The 14561-nt window shown below is 49.0% G+C and overlaps 1 protein-coding gene across 1 annotated transcript in view; it reads left to right on the forward strand.

The window, feature by feature from the left end:
* Positions 1–14561, forward strand: part of LOC130579217 (alpha-2-macroglobulin-like protein 1) — a 24879-nt gene continuing 10318 nt past the window's right edge. Inside the window, 21 exon segments of the mRNA XM_057375850.1 lie at positions 1–59; positions 673–856; positions 1766–1928; positions 2144–2196; positions 4105–4125; positions 4597–4768; positions 5169–5253; positions 6370–6481; positions 6771–6885; positions 7277–7386; positions 7884–8051; positions 9146–9213; positions 9538–9727; positions 10010–10159; positions 10387–10539; positions 10813–10897; positions 11700–11817; positions 12480–12705; positions 12835–12961; positions 13556–13677; positions 14166–14220. Of these exon segments, the coding sequence (XP_057231833.1) occupies positions 1–59; positions 673–856; positions 1766–1928; positions 2144–2196; positions 4105–4125; positions 4597–4768; positions 5169–5253; positions 6370–6481; positions 6771–6885; positions 7277–7386; positions 7884–8051; positions 9146–9213; positions 9538–9727; positions 10010–10159; positions 10387–10539; positions 10813–10897; positions 11700–11817; positions 12480–12705; positions 12835–12961; positions 13556–13677; positions 14166–14220 (2536 nt within the window).

Genomic DNA, 14561 nt, shown 5'->3' on the forward strand with positions numbered 1-14561 from the left:
ATGTGGACTCCCTTCCTCCTGAGCTGCCTGCTCTACACCCTGGGGATAGTGGCACAACCGTAAGTGCCATTTAAAAATCTAGYGATTGATAGTTGTGATGCTGAGGGAGGGGCCAAGACAGCAGGGAGAGAGTGTGGGACCCTGTGAGTCACCCCTGGAAGGGCTGCACATGAGGTGGTGTGCTGAGCCTGGTGCCCACAGGGTCTCCTGACAGTGGGCATCTCTTGCACAAATATCACTGCAATACAAGAGCTAGGAGAGCACTGGCAGTGGGAATGAGGAGGGTAAGGGACTGCAGGATGAGGCAGAATGAAGGGAAARGTGTGGAATAAAGTGATGGGCAAATGAGAAGGGCTGCAAGGCAGGGCATGGTTGGGTGGCAACCAGTGTGCTGTCAGGGTAGTTGAGGAGCCACGTCAAAGCAAGAGAGGCAAATTCCATTCTGTCCCCTTAAACTATTCCTCTTGTATTTATGTGAAATGACCCCTATACCTTCCACCCTCCCTGTGCCAGRTTCACACTCTGGTAATCTGCCCCAGTCACTCTGGCAGAGCAGCACCTCCTAGCCATAGAGAGAAGGCAAACTCTCCTGTTTCCTCAGGCCAGCCTCTTAGTGCCAGAGGGGTCAAGATGGCTCCCAGGATGTGATGATATCTTGTTTCCCCACTGCAGGAGGTACTTGATCATCATCCCAGCTGCCCTGCCCTACCCCTCATCCCAGAGGGCGTGCTTGGACCTCCGKGGGGTTGAAAAGCCTATTCGTGTGGCCTTGACTCTCGTGCACCCATCTGGCAACCTCAGCCTCTACCGCAGGGTCGTCCGGAACAACTGGATCTTTGAGTGCACCAGATTTCAGGTCAGAGTCATTCTGGGCAGGGTCTTATAGCTGTTCAGCTCCCAGTCTGCTTGCCTCTCACCAAAGGAACAGGGAATGAGGAAGACAGAAGGTAAGAGAACATGGAAAGGGGTGAATGCAAAACCAGGGGGAGTGTTTAGTGACAGCCTGGTGTCTTTGTTCCTTGTCTTTGTCTGTCCGTGTAGTGCTCTTCCTGTGGGATACCCTGGTGGCACACTGAGGAGAGGCTGCCTGGCCAGGCACCAAATGTCTGAGGGGGATGAGGAGCTTAGGAGCACTCAAAAAGCAGCTCTGCAGCTCATTCTCTCCCCTGAGAAGGATGCACTGTCACAGCGTGTTGTTTGTGAATCTGTGATGCAGAAAGGGTCAGACCTCTCATCTCAGACAGATTCCCTCATGTCTGCTTCTTTCCAAGCTTTTCTTTAAGGGCTTCAAAATGTGCTGGAGGGCTAGGAAAGACGTGGAAGGGTGTGCACAGAAGCTCAGCACAAACGTGATTTGCCAAACTCATGATCCTTATTTTTTTGGTTTGCACTGGTGGGTAAGAGGGGATTTCAGTCTCTGTGACCCACACTCTAAGAAACAGATTTCTTATCACCACAGACCTTTTTTTCCCTTGAGTTAAGTCTTCTCCATCTTCCTCCATGCAGATTCTGYGGCCCCATGAGGGAGTAAACAAAATTTCTGTATCAGAACAGATCTCCTTTTTCTATTGTTCAAGATCTATCCCAGCTGCTAAGTGTAGTTCCCCACGCTTTCACAGACATGGCTTTCAGCCACTGAGGGGACACCCTGTGCTGGTCTCCAGAGCAGGATCAAAGGCAAAGAGYGGCATTGCAGGGCAGTCAAAGTGARRACAGCCCTGCTCTGGTGCCTGCTGACCTAGTGGTTCTCCTCTTTGTGTCCCAGGTGCCCCGACCTGCAGGCASCCAGGAGGTGGCCACTGTGCACCTGCGCATCTCCAATGGCCACTACTTCAGTGCAAGCCAGGAGAAAACAGTCCTGATCCGCAGGGCTGGAACTGGCACCTTCATTCAGACAGATAAACCYATCTATAATCCAGGACAGACAGGTGAGCAGTGTGTGGAGCACCTCAGCAGTGGCCTCATCCTGACCCATCCAGACCTGATGGGGTCAGCAAGGCATCCGAGGGGCTGCAGGGCAGGCATGGGGCTGCCACTGGGGCTGCATGGGGAGCTCTGATTCTGGGGTGGGACAATAGCAGGACAAGTCWGTTCCCAAATGCACTCTGTCTCTCATGTGCTTTATTCCATTTTCTCCCTCCAGTGAAATTCAGGATTGTGACACTGACTGAAGATTTCGTTCCTGTTAACAGCAAGGTAAGGTCTGTCTAWGTGGAGGCAAGGAAGTCTCCAGGCTTCAGATTGTTCTGCTCCCTCTGYTAGCGCCATGCCAGGGAGGCTGGGACAGTCCTAGCACCCAGGGTGGCCAGTGCCAGCCCTTGGGTAAACCAAATTGGAACAGCTCCTGTTGGCTAATGGCTCTGCTGCTGCTCTCACAGGATGGCTGCTGGCTGATGGGAGGGTTGGATGGTATTTGGGGAGTGTGCCASCATTCCCAGCTAGCTGAGTTAGCTGAGTGTACCTGTCCCTGCCAAAAAAACAGGCAGGACTCCTGGGGACCAGTCTGCAGGTTGCTGGCCATAGGCATAATTGTCAGACATTGCCAGACTGGAAGATGCCCTCCTGCAGCTCTGGAAAGCTCTGTGATTTGTGCAGTGTGTGGCACCTGAGGGTGGCAGGAGAGTCTGAAGCAAGCTGCAAAATGCTAAGAGAAATTAATTGATATGGGGAAGGATACACAGGAAGCAATCATAGAAAAAAGAGAGAAAATATTATAACCAAATTATTCTGTCTTGTGCTGGCAGCAGCTTCTTGTCCCTGTGTCAAGAAAGTGAGAAGTTGCCAGGGACTTGCATATGTGGCAGCCAGGAGACTGCAAGGCCAGTGCCATTTTCCAGTAAGCAATTATATCTGCAGCCAGCAGCTATAGCTATCTCACTCCTTGGTCCTCAAGCARTTTAAGGAGAGCCAGGAATTCATGCCATGACAATTAAATACTCAAAGGCACACATTAGGGGAGTTGGATCAAATTCTTTTCGACTAAAATAAAGGAGACATCCCTCTGGCTTCTTTACTGCTGACTTAATATCCTCTTTTGTGGGCTATTGGTGAGGTCCTAGGATCAAACAGTCCTTTCTTATCCCAAAAGGGAAGGCATACATCTTATATAAATTAGATAATACAGTATAAACCATGCATTTGCCTCCATATTGGTTCATATACATATTTGACTGCAAATGCTCGATGTCCATGTGTAAGTATAAACAAATTAACATTACAACAGTTGTTAATTAACAGATGAAAATTCAAAGAGATCATGGTAAGCCAAAGCTATTATAAGGCTTGAGTGCACTGCAGCATTAAAGCTATAATATCTAGTTTGTAAATTAGATGAGTTCATATGGATGAYGTTCACTAGCATGTTAACCTGCAACTTTTTTATTTCAATGAAAACAGAATTGCCCATGATAACTTGTATGAAAGTTCAGAATGATGAATAATGAATAATAAGAATGATGAATTACATGTCAATTACATGTTTACATATTGGTTACTTACCCAAGCCCTGCCCCTGCCTCCTTATGTTTTGTGCTCCCAAATTAGGTGTTCTTCACCAGGAAAAAAACACAATAAATGAACGTAGAGGGGCTGAAATGTGTCCTCCTTTATCCCTCCTTGTTACTGTCAGCTGCAGCCAGCACTAATTCATATCTCTAAGCCTTGCCTCCTATGCCAGGGATTTTAAAGGAAGACGTGTGGAGTATTCTTCCTATAGGTGATACAATTTTGCTAATTATTAGAATATATGTTATAAAACTGCAGCCACTTGATATTTGTGAACCTGGGATCATGGTATTTTAGAGTCTTCCTGCTCTTCCCCATTTTATTATAGCAAACTCTATCTTTCATGGTTGTAGAATTTGTACATGTAAGTACAAATCTTAAAAATTCAGGGATCAAAGAGCAAATAAAAAGAATAGCATAGATTTTTTTATGCTATGTGTTTTCCTCACCATTTCAAAGCAATTGTCCTGCTTTYGGTAGGATCAAGCTTCTTGTACCCCACTGTTTGTCCCAGTACTGGGGCTGGGTGGGTAAGAGGAGTTTATATGCAGGTTGCTATGTCACGCCAGTTTCTGACACTGCTGTCTGTTTGCTTTGCAGTACTCCATGGTGGAAATCCAGGTGAGTGGTCCAGACTCCTCAGATGTTATGAGGAAAGGTACTTCTGTACATACAGTACCTAGGCCACTGTCTTACTGATACGAGTTCCTTTTCTTAGGCTCTATGCATGCATGTTCTCTGTCCAAATKCTTCTTGTTAACAAGCTTTGACGATCCAAATGGTTCAACTTCAAGCATTTCTACATTCAGGAATACCAGCCAGGCTCTAGCTAATTCTTGCAGTTCATCTTACTGGAGACTGGGGAGTCTAAATGTCAAGACCTTCCAYACCTTGTTTTTCCATGACTGTACGGAACAGAGTAAGCCTGGGTGGGTTGGCTTCACCTCTTTTGGTGCTCCAGCATCACCATCTGGCCAAAATCAGCAGGAACCTGTGCAAGCCTCTGAAATGCCTTTGAATCCAGTGGGTTCTGGGTAGAGAATAGCAGACAATGCTGATGATTGCCTCTTCTTTCCTTCCCTTGCACCGCAGGACCCGAACCAAAACCGCATTGGCCACTGGCTGGATGTGAGACCAAAACAGGGCATTGCAGATCTCTCTTTCCAGCTGGCTGGTGAACTCTCCCTGGGGACTTACACCATCAGTGCCCAGTCCTTTAAGTCCAGTTCAGTCCAGTCCAGTACCTTTAAGGTGGAGGAACGTGGTAAGGAGAATGAAGAAAGGGATGAAAGGAGTTGCTTGTTTGTAGCTTGCCTGTCTGTACAACAATGTAAAGCCAAATATTGTAAAATAAGACTTACTGCCTGAGAGCTATGACTGAACAAAAATCTGCGGAATATTGAATGGGCAATATTAGAAATGAACACAAGGGAGATTGGTCTGGAGATTCCTGGAGAAGGTATCTCCCARCACGGAGTGAGAATACACTAAAGACCTCTGCGAGACTGTTGGGGGCAGGGGGAAGGGGTTTCCCTGTTTTTAATTCATGCTTGCTTTTACCTCATTAACATGTTCCTTTATGGGAACACACACTTCCCTTCTGTGATCCTGTGTCCAGGTAGTTTTTTGCATTTGAAGGAGTAACTCTGAGGTTTTTGTTCCAGTGTTGCAAAAGTTYGATGTTTTCCTTGAGGGACCAGCTCAGATTTATGCTTCAGATAAAACCTTCCCATTGCGAGTRTGTGGCAGGTAAGGAGAATGTTCAGGGGAAAAGAAAGATCTCTTCAAAACTATGTCTCTCCTTCCCTGTCTCCTGTCTTTTCAATCCATTAGAGAGGCGGCTCAAGAAGGGTCAAACAAGGCCATTCCTTTAGAAGAATCCCAAATAGTGCAAGAGTCAAACTGWTGGGTTCCCCCTTGAGGAAGAGGTACATGAGCCACATATGAGAGAGAACCAGGGTGAAGGGGCAGGAGCTGGAATTTGCTTAGGAGTTTATTCTGCTTCTTCCCACATGCCACTAAACTAATTGMCTTCTTAGAAGCAGTAGAAAGATTTCTCTAGTTTTGTGGTCATCTGCAAAAAATGTGCAGATGAGGGTGGGATGGGGGGCAGGACCTCTGACAGTATAAACACAAGGGAGGGAGAACAATGAGCTCAAAAGCACTTAAAAGCAGGTGAGCTCATTTGTATTTGGGGCTGAATTCTCTGGAGACCTTTGGTGTCTCTCGCCACTGGCTGTTCTGACATAATTTCTCATTAATTGGGACAGTTAGAATTAGGTCATATGAAGCTGTAGTAGTAAATAGTACACCACTCTACATCGCCAGGATGGGTCACAAATGTCATCTTTTTATGGGTACTGTCAGTAGCGTTGCATCAAAGGGTAAGTCAGAGAGGAGTCAAAGCAAGGAAAGGCAGCAAAGCAGACAGAGGAAATACCTAAATATTTAAATCAGCAGAGCAGRTCTGGTGGTGGAAACAAGAGTCCAGATCTGCAGGGACACACGTTTCTGCCACTTTTACACCTGAACTGACATCTTCACTGAGTGCTGCTCTGTGCTGTGTGGATAAGTCAGGTCAGCTCTCTGCGTCTGCCTGCAATTCCAGGACAGCAAGTGCCCAGAAATGGGAGAGCTCCAGAGGGTGTGGGTCTATTGCTGTCCATGCTTTGTTTCTGCATCTCTTGGGTGCCTGACCATGCTACTGTGCTCCCAAAGTACTCAAAGTGCCATATTTTAATTAGTGCTTGCCTGCTTGCCAGCTGCAGTAACACCTTCATCATGAAAGGCGCCTGTGTGGAGCAATGTGCTGGACAAAGCACACGGCRCCTCTGCCCAGAACCTCCCCCAGTGCTCTCCCTGCAGGTACAGCTATGGAAAAGCAGTGACAGGGACCATGCGTGTCACCGTGTGCCAGAAGCCAAGGAGGTGGCCCCAGAATGCCAGCAAGGACGTCTGTAGGGAATACAGCGGTCCTGTGAGTAAAATCCTGGAATGTGTATGGGCAGTAAAGAGGCACCACACAGGATGAAGTGTCAAGGGCTGAGTGAACAGAATGAAGTACTCAGAGCCTCATGCAGCCTGACCTGGAATGTTTCCAGGGATGAGGCATCCACCAGCTCCCTAGGGAACATATATCAGTGTTTTACGAGCCTGCATTTTTATTTGTTGTAGTTGACAGTCATGACAGAATGACTAATCCCTTGTACTTCTGACCTCTTCCCTTCTCCTTGGCCCCAAATAATATCTGCCACTCCCCACTGCAGACAGCGAGCAATGGGTGTTTCACCCCTTCTGTCAGCACATCAGTCTTCAATCTGACTCCCAGCGAGGAAGACAACAAACTTTATGCAGAAGCCTCTCTCCTGGAGATGGGCACAGGTACCCAGGGGTTCMGCAGGGAAGGTACAAGGGCAAGAGGAACTGTTCTGGGGGTTTGGGGATCAGAGAGGGCCCACCATTCCCTCTCCTCCTCCCTGCTGCTGGGATCACTTCAGGACAGGGAGAGCTACTCTGCCAGCAGCAGGAGGGCGAGGAGTGGCTGGAAACTGGATAAGTGGTGTGGGTCCATGAGGTTACAAAGAGGCTTGCAGACWGCTTAGCTAAAGAAGGAGCTGCCACAGGAGCAGCCTCCAAACCTTGAAGAATGCTGGTGTTGGGAAGGAAATTTTGGACGCTGTGCTTAGAGGGGTTGTGAAAAAAAATTTAAACCAGAATGCAGTAGTCACCTCTGGTACTGATCATGCCTCCCTTGCACTCTGCATTCCAACAGGGGAGCAGATCAACACCTCCAGCCAAATCCTCATCTCCAGGACAGCTGCAAGGGCAGTATTTGAGACACCCAATGAATATTACATCCCTGGAGTACCGTACAGGGGGAAGGTGATTCTCTTCCCTTGTTTTATCGCTCCCTGTCAATTGTCAAGGATTATAACATCTAGTAAATTTTGCTGAGCCAAACCATTTCCTGGTCCTCAGACAAGTTCTTTACCTTGCATTGTCACATTGCTTGACAGTGTGGCTACAGTTGCTGCATTTCAGATTCCCTGTTGTGTTTACACCTCCAGCATCTGCTGAGAGCAATGAGTGGTGTCTCAGCAGGGATGCTGGGATGCAAGGATGCTTCAGCTGTTAGCTAGGAGAGAAGCTCCTCTTGTTTTAGTCACACACTCCTTTTGGAGCAGACAGATTTTAATCATGCTCAGCTTCACTTTAGAGATGGGGGAGTTGTACACTTCTCCTGTCTTCTTGGGGTCAGACCAAAGTCTGTAGGTGGCCTACACAAGAAGGTCTGTGTTTGTTAGAGAGAGGAAGGTTTTGGGTATGATGTTGGAAGAAATATCTGACTTTGGCTTTCCGCCTCACCCTGCTGTCACCAGATTAAGGTTCAGGATCAYTATGGAACTGGTATGAAAAACAGGAAAGTTTATCTTGTGATAAGGTTCATGAGGCGTCGCTTTATCAAGACRTACATCACGGATGACAGCGGAGTAGCATCGTTCAACCTCGACACAACWGCCTGGAACAGCTCATCAGTCACTCTGGAGGTAAATCCCACCTCTGGTATGGGAAAGTGAGAATCCTTGAGCTCTACCTGGGCTCCCCACTCCTGCCCTGCAGCCTCCTGCCAGCACAGGCCTGGGGTCACCGCACAGCTCTGCCTGTGCTGAGCCAGCTGCTGGGCACTGAGCCAACAGCCTTTCCCAAAGCAAAGTGATGAGAGCCTAAAAAATCACTGCAGCGTGAAGCTCTTCATTTCTGTGTGTCYCTGGTGCCCTTGCAGGGGAGGTTCACGCTGGAAGAGCTCGTGCGCACTCCTCGAAGGAATGACTTTGGTTACACCAACGCTTATCATCACCTGCAGCCCTTCCACRTCACCACCAAGAGCTTCTTGGACATACACCCACCCATGGAAACACTGCCTTGTGGGCTGAGGAAGAATGTCCAGGTGACCTTCACACTCAGCAGGGATGACCTGGGAGAAGACACCAGCCGTATAAGTTTTGCGTATTATGTGAGTGAGGRTAGTAGATAACCTTGGGGGGAAAGACTGCACTGATGGGACCAGACCCCAATAAAAAGCTGGGGGTATAATTTAGGTCATGCCTGGAGGAATGACAGGTTAAACATGTTCTCAAGGAACTGGGTGAATGCTACACCCAGTAGGGCTCAGCCTGGCCACACTGTGATCCTTGTGCTGGGGCCCAGTCACCTCCATGAATGGGAAGAGGCTTTTGCCCAGGGCTGCAGCTGGAAGTRTCTTCTCCATTTCCAGCTGGATGGGTATCCTTTTCTCACTCTGGCCAYCAAACAGCTGCTCAGTGGAAAAGGATTTTGGTTTGGTCTGGAGGCCAGCCTACTGGACGAGAAGCACTTCAGTTCACTCACTAATCTGAAGTGAACCCACTACCCCTCCACTGTCCTCACTGGACATACTCAACCAGAATCTCCTGTTCAAAGCTTCTCCTCCCAGCTGTGATGTCTGCAAATCTCCTGGACCTGAAGTGTGGGGTTGGATTGAACCCACAGTTAATTTTGCAGGTTTTATTTTACCTTTGGGAGCAAGATGCACATAGGTAAGTGTGGATGCACTCTGGTTGCAAAACAGCAGTCTGCTCATCCCGTGTCCCTCCTCCTGCAGGTCACTGGCAAGTCTGGAATTGTTATCAGGGGCCAGAGGAATATCCAGATTGGGAAAYTGAACAGTAAGTTGTGGCCAGAGAAGGGAAACAGTTGCACCCAGTTGGTTTCTAGGTTGAACATGGGAGTTGCCTGAGTTTCTCCCACATTCCCTCAGTCTATAGGTCCTGAGCAGTTGGAAAACTGGACAGAGAGAGGCTGAGGAAGCAATTGTGTCAGCTGGAAGAGGGCAAAAAGACAGAATGAAGCAATGATAAGAAGAGAGACTGGGAGGACGTAAGGGAAGATRGAGTACATAGGRTCAGAGAATGGAGGGAGAGGGCACRCAGTGCAGCAGCAGGAATTGGTTTGACGTTATGGGATTATATAGCACAAAAAGAAGGGCAGAAGGAGATCTGTGGGGCTATGATGAAAACACTTTGCCTTTCCTTCCCCAGTGCTGAAGGGCTCCTTCTCCATCCCTTTGACCTTCACTGCCGACTTGTCCCCGTCACCTTCCTTGGTGGTGTACGCCATCTTCCCCAACGGAGGGGTCACAGCTGACAGCATCCGTTTYGATGTTGCCTTGTGCTTCCAAAATCAGGTGAGAGTCACCTCTGTGGCTGGGGGAGAGCTGATGAGTAGAAGTCAGAAGGCCTGAGGGAAGGTGACCCTCAGATCCTCCCGAGAGACAACTGGGCAGGAGAGAGGAAGGGGGTGTCTGCAGCACAGTGTCCTGGAAAGCCTCAGCAGTGACTTCTGTCAATAGCAGTAGCTGAGACGGGGAGATTCCAGCTGGTCTCTCTCTTTCTGTCTGTGTCACCTGTCTGCCAGCCTCCTCACACCTCTTCCTTTTCCATATTCCTTTCCTGGTGTGTTGCTGAAGGTCAGGGTAGGATTCCCAGACAAAGAAGCCCAYGCAGGGTCAGCAGTGCAGCTCCAGCTGCAGGCAGCCCCTGGCTCCCTGTGYGCCATCCAGGCAGTGGATGAAAACACGTTCTTCACCAGACCAGACCACGAGCTGACCAGCCAAACGGTGAGCRCCTGTGCAACCAGGAAAAACCTCGGGAGGGATGGATGAGCTGGGGGAGGCAGGCAGGGGTTGTAGCAAGGGGACCTGGAGGCCAGTGGATGAGCAGGTCTGTGTGAAGGATGAAGCAGGACCTGTCTGGGAAGGACAGGGACTGATGTGTGTGCTAGGGTGAGGATGGAGTGAAGCATCTGCTCCTTGCCCAATCTTTCCCTGCCTGTGAGTTTCCCTAGGTCTATGATTTGTTCCCTGCTGCCTACCAACGTGGATACCCTGCCCAAGTAGAAGAGCATTCAGATCGCTGTGTGCAGCCCCTGTCCTCATCATCTCTGCTACGAGGGAGGCCACAGAACTCCTTTCAGCCTGACATCTTTAACCTCTTCCGGGTAATCACCTCATGGCTTTTCCCAGAGCTGTTGCACYCATGAACATTGAGATATTTTCTCCCCAGGCAGTCTGAGAAAGTCTTGCCTCCTCCAGACAAACCCTGCAGTTTGCCCTGACCCTGTGTCTGCTTGTGCCAGTGCTGCTCTGGGCTGCCTGGGCACTGGGTTGTCCCAACCCCAATGGTGTTCAGGGTAATTTTGAAGAGCAGTAGTCACTYTTCCCCACTCACAGACACTTTCCTGCATTCTCTGCCCTCCTTCTTTCCCTAATAGAACATGGGACTGAAAGTCTTCTCCAACCTTGCAATCAAGAAGCCCTCTCAGTGCTCTCGTCGGGCAGATAGGAARCAAATAACAGGTGAGCTGCACTTTGAGCCTATCCGGGACATGAGGGCACATCAGGTGACATAGGTTTGACCCTCTGATTTCTGGGGTTTGCTGGTAGCAGATATTGTCTGTCTCAGGAGTACTGGATGCTGCTGCCTAGTCTAGCTGTCCAGTCCACCATATTCACCAGGAGCGACCCAGTCCCTTCCCTATTAAAAAAGACTCTGAAGAATGTCACTGCCTGGATGTTCCCCGACATTAAAGGATGGCACTCRCTTTCCTGACAGACAAACCCAAATGTGGGCCAGGATCTGTTTACCAATGTCTACTCCCCAGGCTGTGCTGAGACCTGGATTCTCTTCCCTACTTGTGGYTGCACAGTCACGTTCTTCCTCTGTGTCTCAGTCTGCACATGATAACCACACTAAGCTGGCTCACATGCCTGCCTGTATTTAAACCTTTGCTTGCAGATAGGCCTATGAGTTTTATGTACTATTATTTACAGAACTATAGAAGTGCTGGTTTAAATGTGTCCCTGAGGGTCCTTAGTTGAGGAACAACTCTGGGTCAGGTCAGGAAGGKGTTTTGTCTAACCAAGTCTTGGAAACCTTGCAATCAGCTCACTGCAAGCTGCTTCTCTTGCTACCATTCTATTTTTCCTTCATTTTTCATCTCTCCTGTGAAATCAGTTCACTCTCTTGTGCTTTCCTCTGCCAGACCCTTCTCATGTCTCTCTTACTGCTTGCTTTGCCTCCAGCCCCAGTACTAGGCTGTCCATGGTTGGCAAGGTTCACCTCTCCCACTTTGGTGGGACTCCTTATTCTTTCTTTCAGGGCTGCCTTCTACAGAAGACCAAAGAATCACTGAAGAACAACAACCCCAATTTACAACTCCCAGAAGACCACACCACTATTTCCCTGAAACTTGGATCTGGAATATATACGCTGTTGGGTAAGTGATTGCTGACTTTACAAAGGGGCAGAAGGGTGACCCTTTGTTCCTGAGACTTGGCTGACTTGTGTTTGTGTAAAATAGGTGTAAAGAGATGCATGTGAATGCATATGCATGTGAATTTTGTGACTCTTCYCTGCRTTAGTACTGTGTCAGACTGAAGGASTGGTAGGCTTTGAGGTGCAGAACTGAAGYGTACACAGATTTAGGGAACACAACCAGACCAAACCACCACACATGGGAGTATGCTCAAAAACTTCTCATTTTTGTGGGTGAACCAGCTAAATCTGCTGCYCTTGTTGCCACAATGCTTGGGTTAACGCTGATGAATCCGCATGCAGGGGGATATGGTGCCGCTGCTTTTCCAGAACAGTGAATGAGTGACAGAACTGGAATGCTTGGGCAGTGTCTTGCTCAGAAAAAGGACATAAAGCCATTACTGCTGGCATATAAACAGGACTTATAGCTCCAGGGAGGAAATTGCTGAGAGCTGCCTTGCTGTGAGCCACTGGAACAAAAGTCACTGGTAATACAGCAGAAGTTGAGCCAAGCATGGGACCTGGGTSTCCTCCCTCAGCAGGGCCATGAGTGCTTCTCATTGCATCTCCTTCCATCTCCACTGGCAGATGAATCTCTTCATGCAACTTCTCTCTTCCTCTCAGCTCCAACGGCAGCAGGAATGTCTCAGTCATGGCGCCTGCTGCGGCTGCAGAGTGGAAAGTCAAGATGTTCTGTTTGACTGGGAGGGGGTTTGGCCTTGCCCCGAGCACGAGCCTCAGAACAGTTCAGCCCTTCTTTGTGGACATGACACTGCCRTATTCTGTCATCCGTGGAGAGACCTTCCTGATGAAAGCCTCTGTCTTCAGCTACCTGCAGCAGTGCTTACAGGTGTGTTCCTGTGCCACAGGCAACACGGTGTGGGACAGCCCTCACACGCCCTCCCTTTCTAGAGCTCATTGTGCCAACCAATCTCACCTGAGTAGCCCAGTCACTCACCTGCATCTGTCATTCCCTCAGATCCATGTGACCCTAGCTAGATCCTCAGACTTCCAGGTGGAGCCATGTCAGACTTGCAGGGACAAGGAGTGTCTGTGTGCAGAGGAGTCCAAGACCTTCATGTGGAATGTGACAGCAGTCCAGCTGGGTATGGCAGCAAAAAGGGACTGGTGATGGGGAGCCCTAAAACTGGAGTGAAAGAGTGGGAGGTCCAGAGAAGCTGGTAGAACCATGTCTCCCCTGAATTCTGAAGTTTGTCCTTAATGGGTCAAAYATAAAATCCATCATGTTGGCTTGCWTTCTCTCTTYTTAGACAGASAGAGCAGAGAGGGCAGGAACTGACAGGGTGGATGGAGAACTCGTGAAGAGAGGGCYGTGGGACCAGCTGGGCAGGAAGAGGCTGCATGGATGTGGRTGGGGGAACTTTGTATTGCTGGTCCTGTGCTCCCTATGCAATGGGAGGGGTATGCTGGGGTCCAAGGGCTGCTGGAACCCTCTGTTGTTACAGYCACGTTGCCACTGTGCACATTGCAATGACACCACTGTAGTTGAGGCATTACCAAGGTCCCTCATGCTCAGGGTGTCTGACCAAGCTGTCAGCACTGGCTCACCTTTACTGTCCAAACCACTGAGACCAAAGAGACCAACAACATAAAGCATCTCAGACCACTCTTGGTTAAAGCCAGTTTACTCCATTTGGCCACAGGTATAGAAAACGGGCTCTGTTGAATTTATTTGCTAGGGACTCTGAATATCACAGTGAGGACAGAGGTACTGGACACCACGTCACGGTGYGGGGGCAGGAAGCCCTTGCCAGCTGCCGTGAGGGGGAGGCACACGGTGACCAAACACTTGCTGGTCCAGGTCAGTACAAGAACAGGCTCACTTCTGTCTATGATATCCTGCTCTGGGGGGAAGGCAGACTGAGGTGAGCTAAATGATTTTATCACCTCAAGTTTAGGCCAGCAATAATCTGCCAAAGTTGTGGCTTAGTTCACTTTTTTTTTTTTTCTCCCAGGACTTAGCCAAGCCTATTCCCTTTTTGTGGTACTCTTTTTTTGACCTGCATTCCCATGTCTGTATTTCTCCCTGTACCTTCCCTGCTTTTCATGCTGTACCTGTGCTTTTRTATGTGCTCACTGGCCAGAGAGCCCTGTCCCTCAGGCTTACTCTTGATCCTTTGAGCAGTGAAGCAGGCAGCCTCAGTGCAGACCTGCCAAAAATGAGGAGGGTGGAGTYTGTAACCTCTGAATGCACACTGGATCTTGCTCTGAAATGTTGCTCTGAAAATTTGGGAATTTTATGTGTGTTCTTGTTTCTCCTGTCCCGTGTTCATGTTTCTGCCCTGGCAGCCAGAGGGTGTGTTAGTGGAGAAGTCTTACAGCTCCCTGCTGTGCCCAAGAGGAGGTATGTGCCCRAGACGAGGTATGTGGACAGCCTGAAATAACTACACCTCAGAGCAGAACTAAACTGTGGGAGGTCTGAGGAAAGAATGTTTTGAAATTATTTTTCATTTAGGAATTTAGACAGGAAAGAACACAAAATATTACTTCCACATGTGCTGTTCTACTGAGTTTGTCACTGAGCATTGGTGACTGAGCATGACAAAATCATGCTCTGCCACACACGAGTAGCCTCCTTCCCACACTGCAGCCCCTGGATATCCCTGGGGCTTGATTGTCACCAGGGAGAGCTGCTCCAACCCTCCCACCCTGTCCCTGCAGCATTGCAAGTGTCTCCAGGATGTC

Source organism: Malurus melanocephalus, unplaced genomic scaffold (assembly GCF_030028575.1).
Source record: "Malurus melanocephalus ecotype Western Australia unplaced genomic scaffold, MMel_1.1 scaffold_259, whole genome shotgun sequence".
Taxonomy (NCBI): Eukaryota; Metazoa; Chordata; class Aves; order Passeriformes; family Maluridae; genus Malurus; species Malurus melanocephalus.